This window comes from Mandrillus leucophaeus, unplaced genomic scaffold (assembly GCF_000951045.1).
Source record: "Mandrillus leucophaeus isolate KB7577 unplaced genomic scaffold, Mleu.le_1.0 Scaffold956, whole genome shotgun sequence".
In the NCBI taxonomy this organism is placed as follows: domain Eukaryota; kingdom Metazoa; phylum Chordata; class Mammalia; order Primates; family Cercopithecidae; genus Mandrillus; species Mandrillus leucophaeus.
Genome location: NW_012110430.1, coordinates 38,601 through 61,203, shown reverse-complemented (window position 1 = coordinate 61,203; position 22,603 = coordinate 38,601). Strand labels below are relative to the sequence as shown.

Genomic DNA, 22,603 nt, shown 5'->3' with positions numbered 1-22,603 from the left:
AAATTAACATGGACATAGTGGCACATGCCTATAATCCCAGTTACTTGGAAGGCTAAGGCAGGAGAATCGTTTGAACCCAGGAGGCAGAAGTTGCACGAGATCGCACCACTGTACTCCAGCCTTGGTGACAGAGCAAGACTCTTATCTCAAAAACAAAAGATCGTTGTTTAGTGTAGATGCCTTTATCAATGATTTTAGCTAGAGCTGGATAACCTGATGCAGCTTCTACATTAGCAGCTGCTGCTTCACCTTGCACTTTTATATCATGAAGATAGCTTCTTTCCTTAAACCTCAGGAACCATCCTCTGCTAGCTTCCAGCTTTTGTTTTGCAACTCCCTCACCTCTCTCAGCCTCCACAGAAATGAAGAGTTAAGACCTTGCTCTGGATTAGGCTTTGGCTTAAGGGAATGTTGTGGCTGGTTTTATCTTCTATCCAGACCAACTAGAACTTTCTCCATATCAGCAATAAGGCTGTTTAGCTTTATTATCTTTTGTGTGTTTACTGGAGTAGCATTTTTAATTTCCTTCAAAATTTTTTCCTTTGCATTCATGACTTGGCTTTTCTCCTTTGCACTCACAACTTGGCTAACTGGAGCAAGAAGCCTAGCTTTCTGCCTACCAACATTACTTCCTCACTAATTTAATCATGTTTGCTTTTGATTTAAAGTGACAGACTCTTCCTTTCATTTGGACACTTAGAGGCCTTTGTAGGATTATTAGTTGGCCTAATTTCAATATTGTGTTTCCAGGAGTAGGGAGGCCCCAGGAGAGGGAGAGAGAAGGGAAAGGTCGGTGGAGCAGTCCAAACGCATACAAGGCTTATGGATTAATTTCCCCTTCCTCTATGAGCGCGGTTCATGGTGCCCCAAAACAATTGCAGTAATATTCAAGATTACTGATCACAGATCACAATAGCAGACATAATAACAATGAAAAAATTTTAAATATTGCGAGATTACCAAAATGTGACACAGAGACAAAGCGAGCCAATGTTGAAATACAGGCAGTATCTGCTAAGTGGTATAAAACAATCTATGCCTGTACCTCTAGAAAGTCAGGAAGAGTAGATGTTTGGGGCAGCTGGGATTAAATGAGGCCGAGCTCACACAAGTGATGTGAAATTGCCTCGGGCTAGGCGGTCTGTGTGTATCCCCTGGGTGGCAACTGGCATGTCCCAGCCGGCCTGGGGGCGAAGACCGCGTACCTCTCCCCGCCCCCGCGCTCTTGGCCCCCGCGGGCTCCGGAGCGACTGGGAGGAGCTTTAACTCTGTGGGAAGGACCAGCACGATCCACTGTAGCTACGGCGGCGCCAGAACCAACTGGCCCCACTCTCGGGGGCAGAGGGCGGGGCCGTCGAGGAAGGGCCGAGGGCGGGCCCGGGAGCCTCTGGCTTCAGGAAGCGGAGGCCAGGGCGTCTGGCTGTGCGCTTGGCCGCAATGAGCTCGGCGTCGGGGCTGCGCGGGGTGCACCCCGCAGGTAGGCCGGGGGCGCTGACTGGGCACCGAGCAGGTCTGCGTCTTGCTCCTGCTGGAGGGGAAATGCGGATTAGCGGGCTGGTCTCGCGGACCGGAGCGGGGCGGCGGGTTCCTTCGGCTTTGCAGGGCGGCCTGGAAACGTTGCACTCTTGGATTGAAGGACTCAGGGCTGGCGGGGACGGCTTCGAGCGTCAGTCTAAGAAGCACTCCGGGACCTGGCCGCCGCCTCGGCCTCCCAAGGTGTTGGGATTACAGGCGTGAGTCACCGCGTCCGGCCAACTGCAGGCGTTTCGAACTTTTTGTTTGTTTTACTCTGGCCAGGCTTGAAGTTTCTAAACTTTACCAGTAATAAGTGACAGAACGTATGCTCTTAGCAATAGATTATTTTGCAGAGAAAAGTTATTGTGGTTTTGGCTCAAGCCGACAGACAGCAGCAGGTTTCCCGGATGCAGAAGAGAGCTACCGGGGTATGCTCGCCGCCAGGAACTGGCCGCCTCCAGCTGAAGCCCGGGCGGCCTTTGTCCTCCCGGGCAATGAGCACTTTCGGGGCGCCTCGGCTGTTTAAACCTTAAAAGGCTGGCCCCACCTGGGCCTGACGTTCCCCCACGCCTGGCCGTTTTAAATGCTGACTTTTGGGGGTTGGATCTTTTGTTTGCTCACTTCGAAAAGTAAAAAGGAGGGGTTGTTCCGCCGAGTCATAAATCATAACTGGCCGCGGGGTGCCCGGGCCAAGGCCCTGAGTCCGCCCGGGCGGATCACCAAAGATCGGGAGTTCTGGACCAGCCTAACTAACACGGTGAAACCCCGTCTCTACTAAAAATACAAAAAATTAGCCAGGCGTGGGCGCCTGCTGCTGGGGAGGCTGAGACAGGAGAATCGTTTGAGGCCGGGAGGTGGAGGTTGCAGTGAGATCACGCCACTGCACTCCAACCTCCGCGACAGAGTGAGAATCAAGAAAAAAAAAGAAAGAAAGAAACGCCTGCAGTTGGTTAGAGTGCCTTTGTTTAAGAACTTTTTATATTTTGCTGCACAAAGGAAGTGGTGCTCCAGAGGCAAGTTGTAAAAGTCACGTGGTCGTAGAGGGAGTAGCCTTGTCCTGCAGGCACAGGATCCAGTTGCTATCTCTAGGGGCGGGAAGCCCGGGTTTCCTTCACTCACCTGCTCCCTTCCTCTTCTTCCTCCACCGCACTCCCCCGTACATGTTCTAGGCCTGATGGAGGTTACTCTACATAGGGTTACTAAACATATTGTTGATGGAGCCGATGGGTAGATTTTCATAGAGAGTGCAGTGAATGAAGACGATGACAGTAGAATGATCCAAGTCGTTTGGGAAGTTGAACAAAGTTTAGAAAGGTAGCTGGTCTCAGGTGGGAGGGGCTGCGTGGAGATGGGCCTGCAGAGACTTTGGAATCTGCAGGTGGGCCTGGCTTTCAATCCCAACTCGACTTTGCCGACCTTGGCACGCCTGGCCCCCTCTGTCCCTGTTCCTGAGCTGTGGAACTGTGAGATAAGGTATCTAAGGCGCCAGGCCATCAACAAATGGTAGCTGGCAGGATTATCTGGAGGGATTATCAAATTAGAGTGAGGTGAAAAAAGGAATGATTAGTTTTGTAAAACCTAAACTGATTTAAGGAACAAGGAGGTGGCAGTTACATTATCCTGGGAAGGAAGAGAAGTGAAAAGAGGGCCAGACACGGTGGTGGGCGCCTGTAGTCCCAGCTGCTGGGGAGGCTGAGGCAGGAGAATCTCTTGAATCCGGGAGGAGGAGGTTGCAGTGAGCCAAGATTGCGCCACTGCACTCCACCCTGGGCTACAGAGGGAGGCTCTGTCTCAAAAAAAAAAAGGTGAAAAGAGGTCAAGAATCAGGTTTAAGGAAGGGCACATTTTTGATAAGTAGACTGCAAATGAAAAGGAATTTCTATATCTGTTATAGAGGGTAGCTCCTTCATTAAAATTTATTTTCTCCATATCAATAAAGCTATTTCTTACTTCATCCAGGTTTTTAAATATTAATGCAGGCCGGGCGCGGTGACTCACACCTGTCATCCCAGCACTTCCAGGAGGCTGAGGCAGGTGGATCACTTGAGACCAGGAGTTCGAGACCAGCCAGGACAACATAGCAAAACCCCGTCTCTCCTGAAAATACAAAAAAAAAAAAAAAAATTAGCTGGGCATGGTGGCGCATGCCTGTAATCCCGGCTACTCAGGAGGCTGAGACAGGAAAATCGCTTGAACCCAGGAGGCGGAGGTTGTGGTGAGCCAAGATCACACCACTGCACTCCAGCCTGGGTGACAGAGTGAGACTCCGTCTCAAAAATATAGAAATAAAAAATAAACATAAATGCGGCATAATGATACTTAAGTGCCCCCTTCTGGAAAGCTTGTCTGCTTGGGATACACAGCTCAAGGTGGTCATGATGTGTTATTTTCTTTGCAATCTGTGGGTAAAGTTTATCAACTCCAGAAAAGTATTGGAACTTAGGTCCTGACATCTGTCTCCATAGCATTTTGTTCTGATTCGGTGTTTGCTAGAGTGGCCACTGGACCTGGTCATTAATTGGTACTACAGGATGCAGGGTGCACTTTGTGAGAGTGAAGGTAAGTTACAGCCAGCCAGCATCAGAATCGGGGTGTCCAGAGCCTCGGTTTTTCCCTACATCTGTAGCATTAACAAACAACACAAAAACTTAAAAAAAACAAAACAAAAAAAAATCCCTCACTGAGGTTGCCAAATCTGTTAACTTTGAAACTGAATATATTATTTTAAGAGATGGGGTCTAGCTCTGTTACTCAGGCTGCAGTATGGTGGCTATTCACAGGGGCAGTCATAGCACACTATATCCTAGAACTCTTGGGCTCAAGAGATCCTCCTGCCTCAGCCTCCCAAGTAACTGGGACTATAGGCTTGCCACTATGCCCGGCCCACACGTCGTTTTAAATAGATTTTCTTGAGCAGCTACTTGATACTAGTTAGCCATTCTTAAACCTGTAGGTCTTGACTAATGTGAGGGCATGTTTGAAACAACCCAAACTCACATCTTAAGTTACTAATATATCATCTAACAACTGGGAAGCTACTTCTTTGGGAATATGAGAAACAAGAGTTTTAAAGACCCAAGCAAGAATACATCTCCAGTGTTTTCACCCTGAGGGATATGAGTGAGTTTGCTGAGCAGCCATTTGGCACAGCTTCTGCGAGTTAGGCTGTGAGCAGCCTCCGGCTCAGCAGTCGGTATGGAGCAGAAGCCGCAGGAGGTGAGCCGCTGGCCTGCTACCACCGGGGCAGACGCTGAGACACTGAGCGCTTTCCAAGTTGTGCAGAATTTTGGCGGGTGAGGCAGATGGTTGTGACATATGGGTTTAATTTTCTTGAAGTTACTGTTTCTTTGTAGTCTAATTGGTTAAAAGATAAGCAGGTGAGGTTATCAAAAGGCAGTAGATCCCGACAGCTTTTGAAAATGGGAAGAGTGAAATTCCTGTGCTGTCTTCATAGAGCAGTGTGTGGAGTAGGAAGTACCTGGTTGCTGTGCTCACCTAGGGCAAAGGTCGGACTAAACAGCTTTCTCATCTGCCATGCAGCGGGGAGGACCAGTTGGAGAAGTTGCTTTTAGCTCTCACACCTTAGTGTAAAAACCACTTTGTGAAAAATGAAGCTGTCACCTCCTTCCTCTAAGATTCTGATTCTGTCTCAGTTAGGATCCAGGAATCTGCATTTCAACATCCACACCAGGAATTCTGATGTCCAAGGTTGAGCAAAACTGACTTAGGGCTTATGGACAGAGGGATGCCTTAGTGGGGTCTTAGTTGGGTCAGATTGCTTGGGGCAGTTCCCGGAGGAATAGGCTAAAGGGGACTTGAACTGAATTCCCCAGCTTGTATTTTTTTTTAGGAGAAGTGAGGTTAGAACAATCAGGTGATGGGGGCTAGTAATGGGGAGATCTCTTAAGGACAGGGAAACACAACCCTTTTGGCTAGGAGATGATGGGTAAGAGGCCATGCTTTACGGCCATTCCTCCTCAACTGAAGGGTGCATCTTGCTATACTGCTAATATTTCGGTTTATTCATTACTGTCTCCCCTCTAAGCTGTTGAGCTATCAGGTAAAAACACATGCATGAGTGGATGGGGACTTTATTGTAGAAGATGCCACACTTTTTGCACTGTCCGGTGTAGAAGCCACTGGCCAATTAATTTAAATTGAAAATAAATTGAGTTCCTCAGTTGCACTAGCTACATTTCAATGCTCAGTAGACACATGTGGCCAGTGGCTACCTTATGAGACAGTGCAAATATGGAACAATTCCACCATCACAGACAGTTCCATGACATAGCACTGCTCTGGAGAGTAGATGGGAATTCAGTGGAAGGCTGGCTGTCCAGGGAGTAGGGAGTCCAGTTGAGATTGGAGAGCAGAGAGCTCCCTTATAGAGTTGGAAATGCGGATGTGTCATGCAGGAGCTCCAAGGTCCAAGTCTTTGCCCTTGCCCTTCCCTTCCTCCACCCAAACTTCTACCTCTTCCAGGCCTACACTACTGCTAAGCCAGCATTAACCACACACTGTATTTCAGTTCTCCTGTAGGACTCAATTCTTTGTTTCAGAAAATATGTGCAAAAACATTTTCTGCATAACAAAGCAACTTCATATTTCAACTCCATAATCACAGAACTATGTTACTCTAGGCATATTTTGCAGTGAATGCATTTGTGTAATATTTTCTCCATTTCCGTTTATAAGATTGTTATTTTGCAGGTCGAGTTGGGGGTGAGAAAGCATAGAGCTGTTAATTTATAGTTTATTAGTAAGCAGTTTTCCTTCATTTCCTTCTCTTCATATACTTTGGCTTTTAAACTAACCGAAACAGAAGGGTCTTAGAGTTTGGGAGTTGGAAGGGGAATGGGAGTTCCTACTATATTTTACTGCCTTAAGTAAAAAATAATGAACAAAAATCAACTTTTTTTTAATAGGTGGGGAAGAAAACATGACAGAAACAGATGCCTTCTATAAAAGGTAAAGCCATGCTCTTTTCTAATAAAGGTCTCTTCCTTTGATGGTCATGATCAGCCTACAGAAATCAAAGCAAGAATGGGTCCTGGGAGCTGGAAAGAAGAACTGAGCAGGCCAAGTTTTAGCCTTTGGGGAGCTGATTTGTAGACAGGCAGGTGGTGCTGCCCCTGGTTGTTGAGGGACCTGGAGTCAGAATACATACCGGCATGGCATGAGCCTAGAGCTAGAGCTTGGTTCTAAGCCTCGTGGTTATTCTTGGTTGCTGGATCCTGGGGGCCCGGGGAAAGACATCAAGGCAGAGGGTTAGGGATGTCAGGATGGCATATGGCTGCTGTTTACCAATTGCCAGAGAGATATTTCAGGACTTTCCTTATTAGCATGGCCTTTCCTGGAGCACACCAGTGGAACATCAGCCTGGCAAGGAGGAAGCTCAGCTCTCTATCTACATGTTGACCTAGAACTTGGAGGGGCTCATTATTTAATATGACTTGAAGTGATTGTTTTTGAACTTTTCATTAACAGAGAAATGTTTGATCCGGCAGAAAAGTACAAAATGGACCACAGGAGGAGAGGAATTGCTTTAATCTTCAATCATGAGAGGTTCTTTTGGTACTTAACACTGCCAGAAAGGCGGGGCACCTGCACAGACAGAGACAATCTTACCCGCAGGTAGTAGTTTTATCTACATATCAAGATGAGGCAGTTAAGTGATAAAATTACGTTTGGCCAGGTGTGGTGGTTCATGCTGGTAATCCCAGCACTTTGGGAAGCCAAAGTGGGAGGGTCACTTGAGGCAAGGCATTTGAGACAAGTCTGGGCAACAGAGTGAGACCCTGTCTCTACAAAAAATAAAAATCAATTAGCTGGGCATGGTGGCAGTAGTCCAGCTACTCTGGAGGCTGAAGGGGCAGGACTGCTTGAGCCTAGGAGTTCAAGGTTGCACTGAGCTGTGATCGTGCCACTGCACTCCAGGCTGGGCTACAGAGGGAGACCTTGTCTCTAAAATTAAAAAATAAAATAATTTTTTTTCCAGGCTTCCAAAAGAAAAGTTAAAAAAAAATTAAAAATTAAAAAAATTCCAGACTCATAGAAGTAGGGAAAAAAAGTTACTTATCGTAACTTGTCAACACTAATGAGGTAATAGCAGATCAAGAGTGTTTAAAGATGGGCCTCGCTTTGATGCAGCCTCCCTTAAGAACTTGCCTGAGTTACCTTCCTTACTCTGTTCTGTTAAATGTTGACAGGCTTTGCATTTGTACTAACATTTGCATAGTAGACAACAACACTCTAAACTGAATCGGCTGTCATGATTAAATCCTTTCCTACCATGGTGAATGAAGGGAAAACCACCATTGTTATATTTCATTTCTTTTCTCCTAAAGAAAGAAAATTTGTGTCATTAAAATGTGTATAGATTCTTCCAAAGTAAGGATATTTGACAACTTTGAAAAGTGTATAGGCTAACATTTCATTTAATATATCACTAGGTTTTCAGATCTAGGATTTGAAGTGAAATGCTTTAACGATCTTAAAGCAGAAGAACTACTGCTCAAAATTCATGAGGGTAGGTAGTTTTGCTATTATATAGTTCATCTTCCTCTAATTAGATTGAGTCCTTTATCCTATCTGTAAAGACAGGTACAAGCAATTACTTATGTGACAAAAAAAGTATTAATTTAGCACAGGTTACAGGTTTTGGGTATGCTTCTGTGTTTCCGTTACCCAGCACATTTAGAGACCCTTGCAAAGAATTATGCCTCTAAAGTTTATATTTAGCATACCACTCGTTACAGTCTATTGTAGAAATGAATGAAATGACCCCTTCAATTGGCGGTAAAAGCCTAAAATGCAACTACTACAGGTGCTGGGCAGTCAATAGGCTTTTTCTTATTGACTCCTTTCATGACCGATTTTCTCACTGGTTTCCAAATAGTGTTGGTTTACATACATTACCTCCTTTAATTCTCCCATCAATATGGGGTACGTATTCTGATTACAACCTGTATTATAATCATCACTGCATACCACGGGTATTCAAATCATTTGCCAACCATTATATTTGCATAATTACTTTAAACTTTCTTCAGAGCGCTTCTTTAAACTGCACATCATTTTAACTTTGGCTGCTTACCAGCTTTTCTACTTTGCTCAGAAGCTTTGGAAGACATCAGTCTCACGTCACCGCACCCGGCCTTGAGTACTCTTTTGGAAGCTCTAAGTGCTATAATCTTTTTTTTTTTTTTTTGAGATGGAATCTCGCTGTGTCCCCCAGACTGGAGTGCAGTGGCATGATCTCAGCTCACTGCAACCTCCACCTCCTGGGTTCAAGCGATTCTCCTGCCTCAGCTTACCAAGTAGCTCACCCTCAAGCCCGGCTAATTTTGTGTTTTTAGTAGAGACAGGGTTTCACCGTGTTGGCCAGGCTAGTCTTGAACTCCCAGCTTCAAGTGATCCACCTGCCTCGGCCTCCCAAAGTGCTGGGATTCCAAGCGTGAGCCACCGCGCCTGGCCCTAAGTGCTGTATTCCTATGGTGAAAGTGCAGCAACGTGTGGGGAGTTGTTGAGCAGCAGTTCCTGGGTCTTTTGCTCTAAGGTCTCTGCTGATTCAAGGAAATTTTTAGTTTATTGCCAAAGTAACTTGGATCTTAAATGACATTCCCTATCATAATCCCTTTATGTTTTCCACATCATTCTGTGTTTTAGAAAGGCTAATGAAATTTGGTCAAACTCTGTTACTCTGAACTTGAATAAATTTGGATTTTTTAAAACATAAGATACAGTATGGTATATTCTGTTTGATTAAAGACTAAAATAAGTTGTTTCATTACAGATATTTTACACTTATTAAAGAATAGGCCAGGCGTGGTGGCTCATGCCTGTAATCTCAGCACTTTGGGAGGCCAAGGTGGGTGGATCACTTGAGGTCAGGAGTTCGAGACCAGCCTGGCTACATGGCAAAACCCTGTCTCTACTAAAAATACAAAAATTAGCTGGGTATGGTTTCGAATCTGTAATCCCAGCTACTTGGGAGGCTGAGGCAGGAGAATCGCTTGAACCAGGGAGGTGGAGGTTGCCGTGAGCCAAGATCGTGCCACTGCACTCCAACCTGGGCACCAAGAGTGAAACTCTTGTCTCAAAAAAACAAAAAAGACAAAACCACAAATTTTCCTCTTCCCAGTCATATGGACGTAACTTTATTCTAGTATTAATAAACTGAATTTTTATGTGTAGATAACAAGCATCGTGTTTTCATTTCTATATTCTCTTTTGGGTCCTTTATAGTGTCAACCTCTAGCCACGCAGATGCTGATTGCTTTGTGTGTGTCTTCCTGAGCCATGGCGAAGGCAATCACATTTATGCATATGATGCTAAAATCGAAATTCAGACATTAACTGGCTTGTTCAAAGGAGACAAGTGTCAGAGCCTGGTTGGAAAACCCAAGATATTTATCATTCAGGTAAGACTGATTACGTTGTCATCTTAATTATAAAGTCTGTCATTTGGAACATGTGATAAAGGTCTAAAAGCCAATTTTGAAAGTAACTTTCTCCAGTAATTGGACAGGCCCTTTTTGAATTCTGGCCAATCAGAGTTGCACTTTGAGCCATTAGTAATAATTCTTTGACACTCTCATTGTCTGTATTACAAAGTAACAGCATTTGGATTGACACTTGAAGTGACTCACAAAGTAACCAATGTGCTACTCGCTGGCCCAGCATGGTATCAAGGAGAGCCATTGGAAAAGGTACCTGCTGACTAAAGAGTGCCGTGCAAGGCAACCTTATCAGACTAAGTTTGCTTCTTTGGGAGGTGGAGAGCATATAAACTAGTGGAAAGAATGGAAAAATAAAGCCTTCTAGTCCTATCCTGTCTCATCCCTTTCACATTGCCCCTTAAACCAAAATTGTTTCCCCGCTGCCAAATTGGTTTTAGGGATAAAAGTATTTTTTACAGGTGTGATAGCTCCTGCCTGTAATCTCAGCACTTTGGGAGGCCGAGGCAGGCAGATCACCTGAGGTCAGCAGTTCAAGACCAGCCTGGCAAACATGGTGAAACCCTGTCTCTACTAAAAATATAAAAATTAGCTGGGCATGGTGGCAGGTGCCTGTAATGCCAGCCATTAGGCACAAGAATTGCTTGAACCTGGGAGGCAGAGGCTGCAGTGAGTCGAGAACACACCACCGCACTCCAGCCTGGGTGTCAGAGTGAGACTCTGTCTCAAAAAAAAAATTTTTTTTTTTTTGCATGAATAATATTACTTGGCACATCATTAAGGATTTTTTTTTTTTGAGATGGAGTCTCGCTGTGTCCCCCAAGCTGGAGTGCAATGGTGCAGTATCAGCTCACTGCAACCTCCGCCCCCGGGGTTCAAATGATTCTCCCGCTTCAGCCTCCTGAGTAGCTGGGATTACAAGCACCTGCCATCATGCCTGGCTAAGTTTTGTATTTTCATAGAGACGGAGTTTCACCATGTTGGCCAGGTTGGTCTTGAACTCCTGACCTCAGGTGATCTGCCCACCTTGGCCTCCCAAAGTGTTGGGATTACAGGCATGAGCCACTGCACCCGGCCAAAGACTCTGAACTACAAAAGAGAAACCTGACATGCCAGTGCCACAATTCTGTATTTCCATGAATGGCATGGAGGACATAATGTTATAACGTCTATTCTTGCATTGCTATAAAGAAATACCTGAGACTGGGTAATTTATAAGGAAAAGAGATTTGATTGGCCCACAGTTCTGCAGGCGGTACAGGAAGCATGGTGCTGGCATCTGCTTCTGATGAAGCCTTAGGAAGCTTACAATTATGGTGAAAGGTGACGGAGAGCCAGCATATGACTTGGTGGGAGTGGGAGCAAGAGAGTGCTAAGGGGGAGGTGTCAGACTCTCTTACATAACCAGATTTCATGTGAACTGAGTGAGAGCTCACTTATCACCAAGGGGAAGATGCTAAACATTCATGAGATCCTCCCCGATGAGCCAGTCACCTTCTACCAGGCCCCACCTCCCACACTGGGAACCACATTTTAACATGAGATTTGGAGGGGACAAAAATCCAGACTGTATCAGACATGAAACTGCATTTCACATCCTACCATAAAACCTTGTTTTGGGGTGAGGAAGTGGCTGTAAGAAGTGAAGGATGACTGCCTCGTTTCTGGTTTGGACAACTGCATTGGAATGTCTGTGGGACATGGAATTGGTGATACAGGTGTAGAACCTAAGACAGGTGGCCTCGGCTGGAGAAAGAAATCAGGAGGTGGTCATGGAAGCCATGGGATTAGATGAGTTTACTTATGTTGAATACCACCTGAAAAAGGAGCATAAAACAAAACTGGGGGGCACCCATGAGGAATGGGCTGAAGAGGGAAGATACTGAGGAGGATGGACACCACAAGAAAAATAAGAAACACATGATGACATGATTGTTTCATGAAAAAGGGAGTTGTCAACACTGTCGAACACAAGAGAAGTGGAAATAACTAACGAACTACTACAGGAAGAAAGCCACAAATGAAGGAAATAATTTGCCAAGTTACTTTCTCTGTATGCCTTAGATTCTTGGTAAAAAGAGCACCTCCCTCATGGGATGGTTGTGCGGGCAAAATTACCTAATGAATGAAAACCACTTAGAACGGTGCCTGGCATACGGCACGCCCTCAGTAGAGGCTCGCTCTTTACTCTTATTGCAGTTGACTGGGCAGGTGATGCCATCAGGTTAAAGGTGTTCTGTTTTATTTAAGAAGGACAGTAGAAAACAAGGCCTGAAAATAAGCCTGCTGATACCAAGATTAAAATCTGCCTATACAAATGGGATAGTAGGGATTTTCTATTTATGATTTTAAATCATTCAGGACTTTTGATGCTCATAATTCTTTAACCATTTCAGAACTGATTGATGCATTTATAATGCTATAACAGAATCTTATTAGCTGACTGTATTCATGTATAGGGTGGCCATAACAAAGCACCACAGTCTGTATGGTTTCAACAGCGGGAATTTATCGTCACAGTCCCGGAGCTGGAAGTCTGAGATGGAGATGTGGGGAGGGTTGGTTTCTTCTGAGGCTTCCCTTCTTGGCTTGTAGGTGGCTGTCTTGTCCCCGTGCCTTCATATGGTCTTTCTTCTATGCATGTCTGTGTCCCAATTTCTTCTTAAGACGACACTGGTCATGTTGGATTTGGGTTCACCCGTATGACCTCATTTTTCTTTATCACCTCTAAAGGCCCTGTCTTCAAATACAGTCATAGTTGAGGTATTGGGGCTAGAACTTCAACATATGAATTTGGTGGGAACACAATTCAGCCTGTAAAAGTCACTTACGAGAAGAGTTTAATGTTAGCCTCTTCTCGTAAGAGTGAGTGTTAGCCTCTTCTCTGAGTGAGTCAGAATTTAATGTTAATTTTGAGTGAGTCTAAATTTAATGTAAATTCTGAGTGAGTCAGAATTAGTGGGTAAAAATTTGAGACCTCACTTTTTAATGGGCACACAAGGAAGAAGGTGCATTAACAGGTATCTTGTCAGGTCAGGCTGGATGTCCTTTTAACTCCTAATAATTTATAGCAGCAGCCAGGCAAGCGAAAGTCAATCTGGACATACACTGCCTGCCTAAATAGAAACACTTAGGTCAATACTATAGCTTTCAAAAGCGAAGGTAACACAGTGTGCCCTGGGTGTGGTTAATCCATAAAAATTTTAAAACCAAAAGCTTTTTCCTCTACAGTATACCCTTCTACCAACATAATTTTATGTATACTTGGGGATGCCAGTTTTTTCTTAACACGTTAAAAGGCCGGGTGCAGTGGCTCACGCCTGTATTCCCAGCACTTTGGGAGGCCAAGGCGGGCGGATCACGAGGTCAGGAGATCAAGACCATCCTGGCTAATACGATGAAACCCTGTCTCTACTAAAAATACAAAAAATTAGTTGGGCGTGGTAGCGGGCGCCTGTAGTCCCAGCTACTCGGGAGGAGAATGGTGTGAACCCGGGAGGCGGAGCTTGCAGTCAGCTGAGATCGCGCCACTGCACTCCATCCAGCCTGGGTGACAGAGCGAGACTCCGTCTCAAAAAAATAATTAACTAAAAGAAAACGTAAGTAGGAAACAGCTTTGTTGGCTTTTGTCCCCTCTAAACCTGAATGTATTGCTTCTGAACTGCTCAGAATGTGGTTTCTGTTGTAATGAAGGTGTACCGGCTTACACATTCACTGCACACATTAAGCACTGGGAAGAAAACAGTAGGCAAAGAGGTGGGTTTTTCCTCCTTGTCTTGTAGGCATGTCGGGGAGACCAGCACGATGTGCCAGTCATTCCTTTGGATGCAGTAGATAATCAGACAGACAAGCTGGACACCAACATAACTGAGGTAGATGCAGCCTCCATTTACACGCTGCCTGCTGGAGCTGACTTCCTTATGTGTTACTCCGTTGCAGAAGGTGTGTGGTGTTTAAAACAAACATATAATTACCTCTCTTGGCTAAGGTCCTGTAAGTTTCACCTTTGATTGGTTTGGGTCAGGTCTTTCTGTTGGGACAGAGTGATTCCATCCTGAAGCTCTCAGACTTATAATTTTCTTTGACCACATGGCACAGAGTGATAAATGAAAGTGTAAAATACCTTACAGAAAAATCATTCCTGAGAGTTATATTGAGTAAAACAGCAAGTCTAATTATATTAACATTAGCCTACCATCATTTACTGAGGGTGGTAGTGCCATTGTGGTAGTTGTCCTGGAAAGCTTTAATTTTTTTTTTTTTTTTTGGAGACAAGGTCTTACTCTGTCACTGAGGCTGGAGTGCAGTAGCATGATCATGGCTCACTGCAGCCTCAATTTTGAGAAACTGAGCCTCAGCCCCCGTGTAGCTGGGACTATAGGCATGCACCACCATGCTTGGCTAACTTTTTAACTTTTCTGTAGAGACTGGGTCTTTCTGTGTTGCCCAGGCTGGTCTCAAACTCCTGGGCTCAAGTGATCCTCCAGCCTTGGCCTCCTAAAGTGCTGGGATTACACGTATGAGCCATTGCACTCAGCATTTTTTATATATATATATATATGTATATAATATGTATTACATATATATGTGTATATGTATTATATGTGTATATGATATGTGTATATATGTATTTATTACATATATATTATATATAATATATACGTGTATATATATTACATATATATGTTTGAGTGTGTTTGTCTTTTTTTCTTTGGGAGAGTTTCACTCTGTTGCCCAGGCTGGAGTGCAGTGGTGCAATGTTGGCTCACTGCAACCTCTGCCTCCTGGGTTCAAGTGATTCTCCTGCCTCAGCCTCCCGAGTAGCTGGGAATACAGGTGCCTGCCACCACACCCAGCTAATTTTTGTAGTTTTAGTAGAGATGGGGTTTCACCATGTTGGCCAGGCTGGTCTCGAACTCCTGACCTCAAATGATCTGCCTGCTTCAGCCTCCCAAAGTGCTGGGATTACAGGCATGAGCCACCATGCCCAGCTGAAAAATATTTTGATAATGGTTCTTTGCTTTCGTAGTAAATAATTTTGTTTGACTTCTTTTTAGTAATCTCATGTCTCAGTCATTGTCTATCTTGGGAATTTTTTAGGAAATGGAGGAAATTAACTCCATGTATATAAAACTATACAGAATTAATCTCTTTTCCCATTTGAGAAGAGTCAAAAAAAGTTTAAGCCATATATATCATGGACACATCTTAAGACTCTTCTAAGCATTTTTAAGAACTTACACTTCTGTAACTATAAAGAATACACACAGTAATTGAAAGCCAGAAAACTGCAGCAACATTTTCCTTCTCACTTTTTTAGGATATTATTCTCACCGGGAAACTGTGAACGGCTCATGGTACATTCAGGATTTGTGTGAGATGTTGGGAAAATATGGCTCCTCCTTAGAGTTCACAGAACTCCTCACACTGGTGAACAGGAAAGTTTCTCAGCGCCGAGTGGACTTTTGCAAAGACCCAAGTGCGATTGGAAAGAAGCAGGTTCCCTGCTTTGCCTCAATGCTAACTAAAAAGCTGCATTTCTTTCCAAAATCTAATTAACAGGGGCTATCTTATTTTACAATTTAATCTATTGAAAATGTCTTTCTCGGCCAGGCGTGGTAGCGCACACCTGTAATCCCAGCACTTTGGGAGTCTGAGGCGGGCGGATCACCGGAGGTCAGGAGTTCGAGACCAGCCTGACCAACATGGAGAAACCCCGTCTCTACTAAAAATACAAAAAAAAAATTTAGCTAGGCATGGTGGCGCATGCCTGTAATCCCAGCTACTTGGGAGGCTGAGGCAGGAGAATCACTTGAACCCAGGAGGGGGAGGTTGTGGTGAGCCGAGATTGCACCATTGCGCTCCAGCCTGGGCAATAAGAGTGAAACTCCGTCTCAAAAAAAAGACAATGTCTTTCTCTTCTTTTTATATAAATATCGTTAGGCTGAAGCATTATGGTCCAATGATTCAAATGTTTTAAAGTTTAATGCCCAGCAGAGAACTGCCTTTAAAAAAAAAAAAAAAATTCATGTTGGCCATGGTGAAAGGGTTTGATATGCAGAAACAAAATCCTCAGGAAATTAGGTAAATAAAAATTTACAAGCATTAATAAACTGCAGGGTTACATAAAAATCTAGCTGATTTAACTTACTTGTATTTTGTTACTTTTTTAATAAAAGTTTATTGTTTGATGTTTTTAAAGGTTTTTGAAATCCAGGAATTAAATAATTATCCCTTAATAAAATATTTGAAATTCATATTTTACTACATTTTTCTAACTCGCATTCTTGTTCATTTGTGTAACTGATAGATATTTTTTACTCGGTCATATAAATGTTTAATATTTCATCTACATATGAATTACCACATTTTGTGTATGACTTTAATTCCTACTTTTAAAAAAATCAGCATTCCAGAATTGTTACATGGCATTCTGAGGATGAAATAGAAAACACGATAATTCTTAGCCACTACAGGCTGAACACCTGCAAAATCGGATTCTGTCAGCATCTTCCATGTTAAGTTCCTACAAACAGTCCAACAGTCATCAGACCCATTCACACATGATCACATTAATAGAATAACAGGTGTTACTTTCAAGGTTCAATTCATATTAATATGATGTAGAATCTGGGTAATACTGTTTTGTTAATAATCTGCCAGAGGCTGAAGGTTAACTGTTTCGGCTTCAATACCTGAAACTTGTGATTTGCAGGTTCAAAAGCAATCGTTTATATGCACTGTTTCAGGTGAAGTTGGTACCAGCTATACTTTATGGTTGGTGGAACATTTATGCCTTTTTGATAAATGATAAAAAGATCTTACTCCCAACTATTGCATATTAAAAAAAGAAGTTAATGACAAGATGATTCCGTGGGAGGTTGAGGCAGGAGGGTTGCTTGAGCCCAGGAGTTTGATTTGGTGAGACCTAGTCTCTAATTTTTTTTTAAAAAGATGATTCCAAATTAAGTCTAAGAATGAAAGTGAATGCCAAGCACATACCCTTTCACCTTCACATAGAGAATAAACATGGGACAAGCTGACAAGGATTTTTAGCTAACAGCAGCCACTGTTGCTTTGATAGATGCATAAAAGCCCTTTCTAACATTAGCAAGTCTTAAAAATCCAAAAAGTAAAAATCTTAGTTGAGAACTTCAAACAATACTTCTGTTTTACAAGAATTTAATAACAAAAAAAAGATTGAACAATCAAATTGAAATGAACCATGGGACTCAAAAACGTCCTAAGTTGCAAAATCAATACAAAATGGAAAATCCGATGACATTTAAAAATGTAAGATTAATTCTTTTCATTGAGTTCTTCTACTTGCATTTGCAAATAGAGAGAATGGCGCACCTGTTTCAGGGATTCTTTAGCCTGTCATGGGAAAAAGAAATAGCATGTGATCAGAAAGAATGAGAAACATACCAATGTTGCTGCTTGAAAGGAATTCTATAAACAACGTCTCCTTACAGCAATAAAACGTTTAAACTATTAGTGACAAATGGCTAAAATATTTCTTTTTTTCTTGAGATGGGTTTCATTCTGTCACCCAGGCAGGAGTGCAGTGGTACCATCTCAGCCTACTGTGACCTCCGCCTTCCTGGTGCAAGTGATTCTCCTGCCTCAGCCTCCCAAGTAGCTGGGACCACAGGTGCCTACCACCATGCCTGCCTAATATTTTTTGGTATTCTCTGTAAAGATGGAGTTTCGCCATGTTGCCCTGGCTGGTCTTGAACTCCTGGACTCAAGTGATTTGCCCACCTTAGCTTCCCAAAGTGATGGGATATAAATATTTCAATATTATATGTGGATCTTTTTAAAAGATGAGTTTACTAATTCATCCTTATGTATTTAAAAAAATAATAGTTGATGGGTGCTGACGAGTTTATGGGTGCAGCACACCAACATGGCACAAGTATACATATGTAACAAACCTGCACATTATGCACACGTACCCTAGAACTTAAAGTATAATTTAAAAAAAAAAAAGGTTTAAAACAACCAAACCAAACAATAATAATAATAATACTAGTTTATCCCCTTTATAATGGTTTTCCAGTTCATATTCTTTAAAAAACCCTTAACCTACCACTTTATCTTTTTATCTCCACTTTATTACCTTAGAGATAATTAACAAGGTGTTAAATATTTAAAAAAATTTTTTTAGAGATGGGGTCTCACTCTGCTGCCCAGGCTGGAGTGCAGTGGTGTTATCATAGTTCACTGCAGTGTTGAACTCTTGGGCTCATGGGATCCTCCTGCCTCAACTTCCCAAGTAGCTAAGACTACAAGCATGTGCCACCACGCCCAGCTAATTTAAAAACAAATTTTGTAGAGATGAGGTCTCACTATGTTGACTAGGCTGGTCTCCAATTTCTGGACTCCAGAGATCCTCCCACCTCAGCCTCCCAAATCGCTGGGATCACACTAGGCTTACCTTCTAAATCTCAAAGGCACTGTCCTATAAACTAGCTGAAAGAATATTCCTTAGCCTTCTCAGATAGGATTATTCAAATATAAGGGAATCCACAAAATTTTTTTAAAAGCATTATATTTTTCTATAGAATGATTATATGAAATAAAATACATTTTTTTAAAAGGCTTGGCCAGACATGGTGGCTCACACCTGTAATCCTAACACTTTGGGAGGCCGAGGTGGGCGGATCACTTGAGGTTAGGAGTTTGAGACCAGTCTGGACAACATAGTAAAACTCCGTCTCTACTGAAAATACAAAAAAAGTAGCCAGGCATGGTGGCAGGCGCCGATAGTCACAGCTACTCAAGAGGCTGAAGCACAAGAATCACTTGAATCCAGGAGGTGGAGGTTGCAGTGAGCTGGATTGCGCCACTACACTCTAGTTTGGGCGACAGCAAGACTCCGTCTCAAAAAAAAAATAAAAATAAAAATGAAATTAAAACGCTCTTCAATTTTTGAACTACAAAATTTGAGTGATTCTGTTTTAAATTTTAGGGATGAGTAATTTAGAAAGTACAGATAATAAAAGGTTTGATTACCAACTACTAAACAAGCATGCACTGAGCAATGGAGGATATTTTTACTAAAACTTATGAAATTACTGATAAAAATGGAAAATCAGGTGATGTGCTGAGAAGTCACCATCTGAACAAAGTTAATGAGTAAATTGGGAGGCCAGAGATAACTGGCTAACAAACAGATTGTGACAAAGTACTTAAGAATATAGACTCCGAAATCAAACTTGTGTTCGTACCATGGTTCCTTCACTTTCTAGCAGTGTATACCTGAGTAAGTGCCTTTCAGAAGGGAAAAAGATGAAGAGAGGAATACTATAATGATTCTTCTATCTTTAGGGAAAAGAAACTTATAAATGCCTTAAATTCCTTATCACAGTGTTCACCTTCCTAAAATTCTGTTTTTTATTATTGGCTTAGAAATGGATTTCCAGTGAAAGTTTTTATTTTACTATCTCAAGTCATTTAAGAAAGTTTAACACATATTTAAAGCTATCTTCATATACAGAAGAGTAAAACTGTGGGATATGAAATTAATATGAAATATGTCAACCATTTCAATGAACAATCCTACAACACACAGAAATCTAGGACCAAGATTTAATTTGTGAGGATGAGCCACCAATTGTATTTCCCTGATACTAAGTTCAGGCTCCCAAACAAACCAGCTATAAGATGTATTTGTAGTATACCTTAGCAAGGTCTTCTTTTAACTTGTTGTATTGCTCCACATCAAAATGCTGTTGCTTTGACTTCTTGTGGAAGAACTGAAGAAACTGCCTACTTTTAACAGCTGAGTAAGTATAATCCTTAAAAAAAAAAAAGAGAGAGAGAAGAAAATAACATGTTCTGAATGAACATAATGCCTCTGCAAGAAGGATACTTGACTCAGCAACACCAAAGCAAAAGAAGGCAGATGAATGGGTAAAATATTTGCAATGGCCATGAGAGTAAGCATAAGCCAACACAAATAAAACATTTAGTCTCATTTAAGATCTGCTGCTCCTTTCAAAAACAGGCAAGCTGGGAGAAATTACACATAATGGGAAAGAAGAAGGAAGAAAAAAGAAAAGGGAGATTTTTGGCATACTGAATAAACCATGAGACAAAGCTGATATTACTGAATGTTTTGCAATGCAAATTCAGTTTTATTTATAAATGAGGGCACAGAGAACACATGTTTATCCCAATGGAGGAATCTGTGTGTTACACTACTTACTTCTCCATAGAAGTTATATATAATTTCTCTGTGTTGTAAGTCTTCATCCAGTCTTGTGAAAAACAATACATTTACCAGCTCATAAAAACCCAGATGGCAGTAATTCAGTAAATAAAAAGGCTTTATTGCTCATTGCTTAGATAAGAGATTCTTTGCAAAGATGTTCTAACTTACCATTTTCCTAACAAACTACTCACCTGTCGAGTGACTAAAAAGTATGCAAAAAAGACCATAGAATTTGCAAATGTGATGAAGTATGTAACTGGTTCCATGATATCCCAGGAGTACACCCACCACGTGAGCCAGGCTAGTGCCCCACCCTGAATGGACAGCAGTGCCAATCCAGCCCACAGGAGTCCGCTGGTTTTGGCTTCCGAATGAGCTGCTATTCCAGCTTTCACCTGAGGAGGAATGAAAAACTTAATTCCGTTTACAAATACACCAACTAAAGGGACAAAAAGCGAGATGAAAAAGAACTCTTAAACAAATGCACATCTGTATTACTTTGAAGAGGTCAGATATATGGAAAAACAATTTATAAAACATACACATGAATGAGTAAATACTCATTACCGTATCAGCTCATTAATCTTTTTAAAATTATAAAGGTAGTAACTGCCCTTGGAAAAATGAATAGTATAGAAGAGTATACAATGAAAAACTCAGAAGTCATCCTCTGAGACCCAAATAAAATTAGAGGCCTACTTGACTCAGCAATTCCACTTCTAAGAATTCATTCTGAAAATATATCTGCATACACAAAACCCATTACAGATGCATTCTTAAAAGCAGAAGTCCAAAACTAATCCATATGCCCATCAAGATGTTACACAACTGTAATGAAGCTCTGTGCCGATAAGGGGAGATTTCTATAATACGCTGAAAAAAGATGAGAATAGTGCATAATAGTGTGCTTCCTTTTCTGAGAAAAAGAATAAGAATATATTTGTATTTGTTTGTACACAGATAAAGGAAATCTAAAATGATTCATAGGTGTGGAGAATGTAGCAACTGGGAGGATAGGGTGGGAGGAAAACTTTAGATTTTTAAATTTTAATCCAAGTAAATATATTACAAGTAAAGAAAAAACTAAAATGGTAAACAATCAAAAAAATAAAACAAGTCCCTCTCTCTGACATCCTCCAAATACCCTTAGAGGTAATTACTATTAAGACTTCCTTACATCTCCAGAAACTTTCCATTCATATTGAGAGATACACATAGACCTTTCCATTTAAATAAACATCACAAATGGGATTATAAGTCTAAAGAATGCAATTCTTTCCCTTGAAACAAACACATTTCCCCAACTATCCCCCCAAATCAAAGTTATTGTTTCCACACCATTGATTAACTTTAGATGCTAGTTATTACCAACTTTCCAGCTGCAATTCTGTTAGGCGGAGTAAGGGCTCTGGGCCTATTCTCTAAAAAGGAAAGGGAGGTAGGACTCCAGCTAGTGCTTCCCTGCTCATATGACACTTATTTACAGAGACATTACGACTCATCTCTGGAGAGGAAGCATGGCATAGAGTTTAAGATGGCAGCTCTCAACACAGGCCACGTGAGCTCAAGTCCAGGCTCTACATGTATTAGCGATATACCTCTGTGGCTCAGTTTCCTCATCTGAAAAAATGAGGAAGATAGAAGTCCTGAACTTACAGGTTGTTTGTGAGGAGTAAAGGAGAAAATTAGCATATGGAAAGCATTCAGAAAGATGCTCACATGAGGAGCACTCAATAAACACTAGGTATTATTTTCAAATACACTCAACCGTGATGCTTCCTAACCTGTTCAAGGGGCTGCAGCTGTTCCTTCAGGTGGTCAATTTTCTCCAGTAAATGGTGCTCTCTCTTTTTCTGAGACTCTTCTAAATGCAAGATTGTAAATAGTCTGTGAACCAAGGATTTCATGTGTTCCATCTCAGCAGTGTGCTCATTACTTGGTTTTTCTGAGAAAAGACACAAGGGAAACAAGCCAGTCACCATATTGTTCCTGCAGGGTGTGTAAGTCTTTCTGTCCCCAGTTCTCTTTCCAAATATTATTTTAGGATCCACAGGGTAAGGAAGCTGGTGTACAAACATGTAAACAAGGTGTAATATACATTTCAAAAGCAGTTCAAGAGTATGTTCTTTTCAACAAAGAGTGTCACAGTAAACAACAAAGTGTGGATCTGAAAGGCAGTTCATATACAAGGTAAAAAAAAAAAAGTCACCAAAAAACATGTCACTTTGGCATAAGGATTTATTTATTTATTTATTTATTTTTTGAGACGGAGTCTCGCTCTGTCGCCCAGGCTGGAGTGCAGTGGCCGGATCTCAGCTCACTGCAAGCTCTGACTCCCGGGTTTACGCCATTCTCCTGCCTCAGCCTCCCGAGTAGCTGGGACTACAGGCACCCGCCACCTCGCCCGGCT

The 22,603-nt window shown here is 42.2% G+C and overlaps 2 protein-coding genes across 3 annotated transcripts in view; one reads left to right on the top strand and one right to left on the bottom strand.

The window, feature by feature from the left end:
• The first annotated feature begins 1,372 nt into the window (after positions 1 to 1,372).
• On the top strand, positions 1,373 to 16,100 carry CASP6 (caspase 6, apoptosis-related cysteine peptidase). Of its 2 annotated transcripts, XM_011970559.1 has the most exons (7): positions 1,373 to 1,477; positions 6,441 to 6,483; positions 7,003 to 7,149; positions 7,968 to 8,044; positions 9,763 to 9,938; positions 13,757 to 13,916; positions 15,295 to 16,100. In XM_011970559.1, the coding sequence occupies exons 1-7, from the start codon at positions 1,438 to 1,440 to the stop codon at positions 15,531 to 15,533; spliced, it is 882 nt and encodes a 293-aa protein (XP_011825949.1). In that variant the 5' UTR covers positions 1,373 to 1,437; the 3' UTR covers positions 15,534 to 16,100. The 2 variants fall into 2 exon arrangements, with proteins under 2 accessions (XP_011825949.1, XP_011825950.1); XM_011970560.1 differs by lacking the exons at positions 6,441 to 6,483; positions 7,003 to 7,149; positions 7,968 to 8,044 and having other exon boundaries at positions 1,379 to 1,477.
• A 113-nt stretch (positions 16,101 to 16,213) lies between these two features.
• Positions 16,214 to 22,603, bottom strand: part of CCDC109B (coiled-coil domain containing 109B) — a 30,421-nt gene continuing 24,031 nt past the window's right edge. Inside the window, exons 5-8 of the mRNA XM_011970558.1 lie at positions 21,978 to 22,138; positions 20,385 to 20,588; positions 19,661 to 19,777; positions 16,214 to 17,351 (exon numbers count right to left, since the gene is read on the bottom strand). Of these exons, the coding sequence (XP_011825948.1) occupies positions 17,274 to 17,351; positions 19,661 to 19,777; positions 20,385 to 20,588; positions 21,978 to 22,138 (560 nt within the window). The 3' untranslated portion in view covers positions 16,214 to 17,273. The remainder of the gene's footprint in view (positions 17,352 to 19,660; positions 19,778 to 20,384; positions 20,589 to 21,977; positions 22,139 to 22,603) is intronic.

Excerpts from the sequence above, each read along its gene's own strand:
- CASP6 (XM_011970559.1), top strand. The coding sequence starts at position 1,438 with ATGAGCTCGGCGTCGGGGCTGCGCGGGGTGCACCCCGCAG. Across the intron at positions 1,478-6,440 it reads GCGCGGGGTGCACCCCGCAG|GTGGGGAAGAAAACATGACA; the intron begins GTAGGCCGGGGG and ends TTTTTTTAATAG. Across the intron at positions 8,045-9,762 it reads ACTGCTCAAAATTCATGAGG|TGTCAACCTCTAGCCACGCA; the intron begins GTAGGTAGTTTT and ends GGTCCTTTATAG.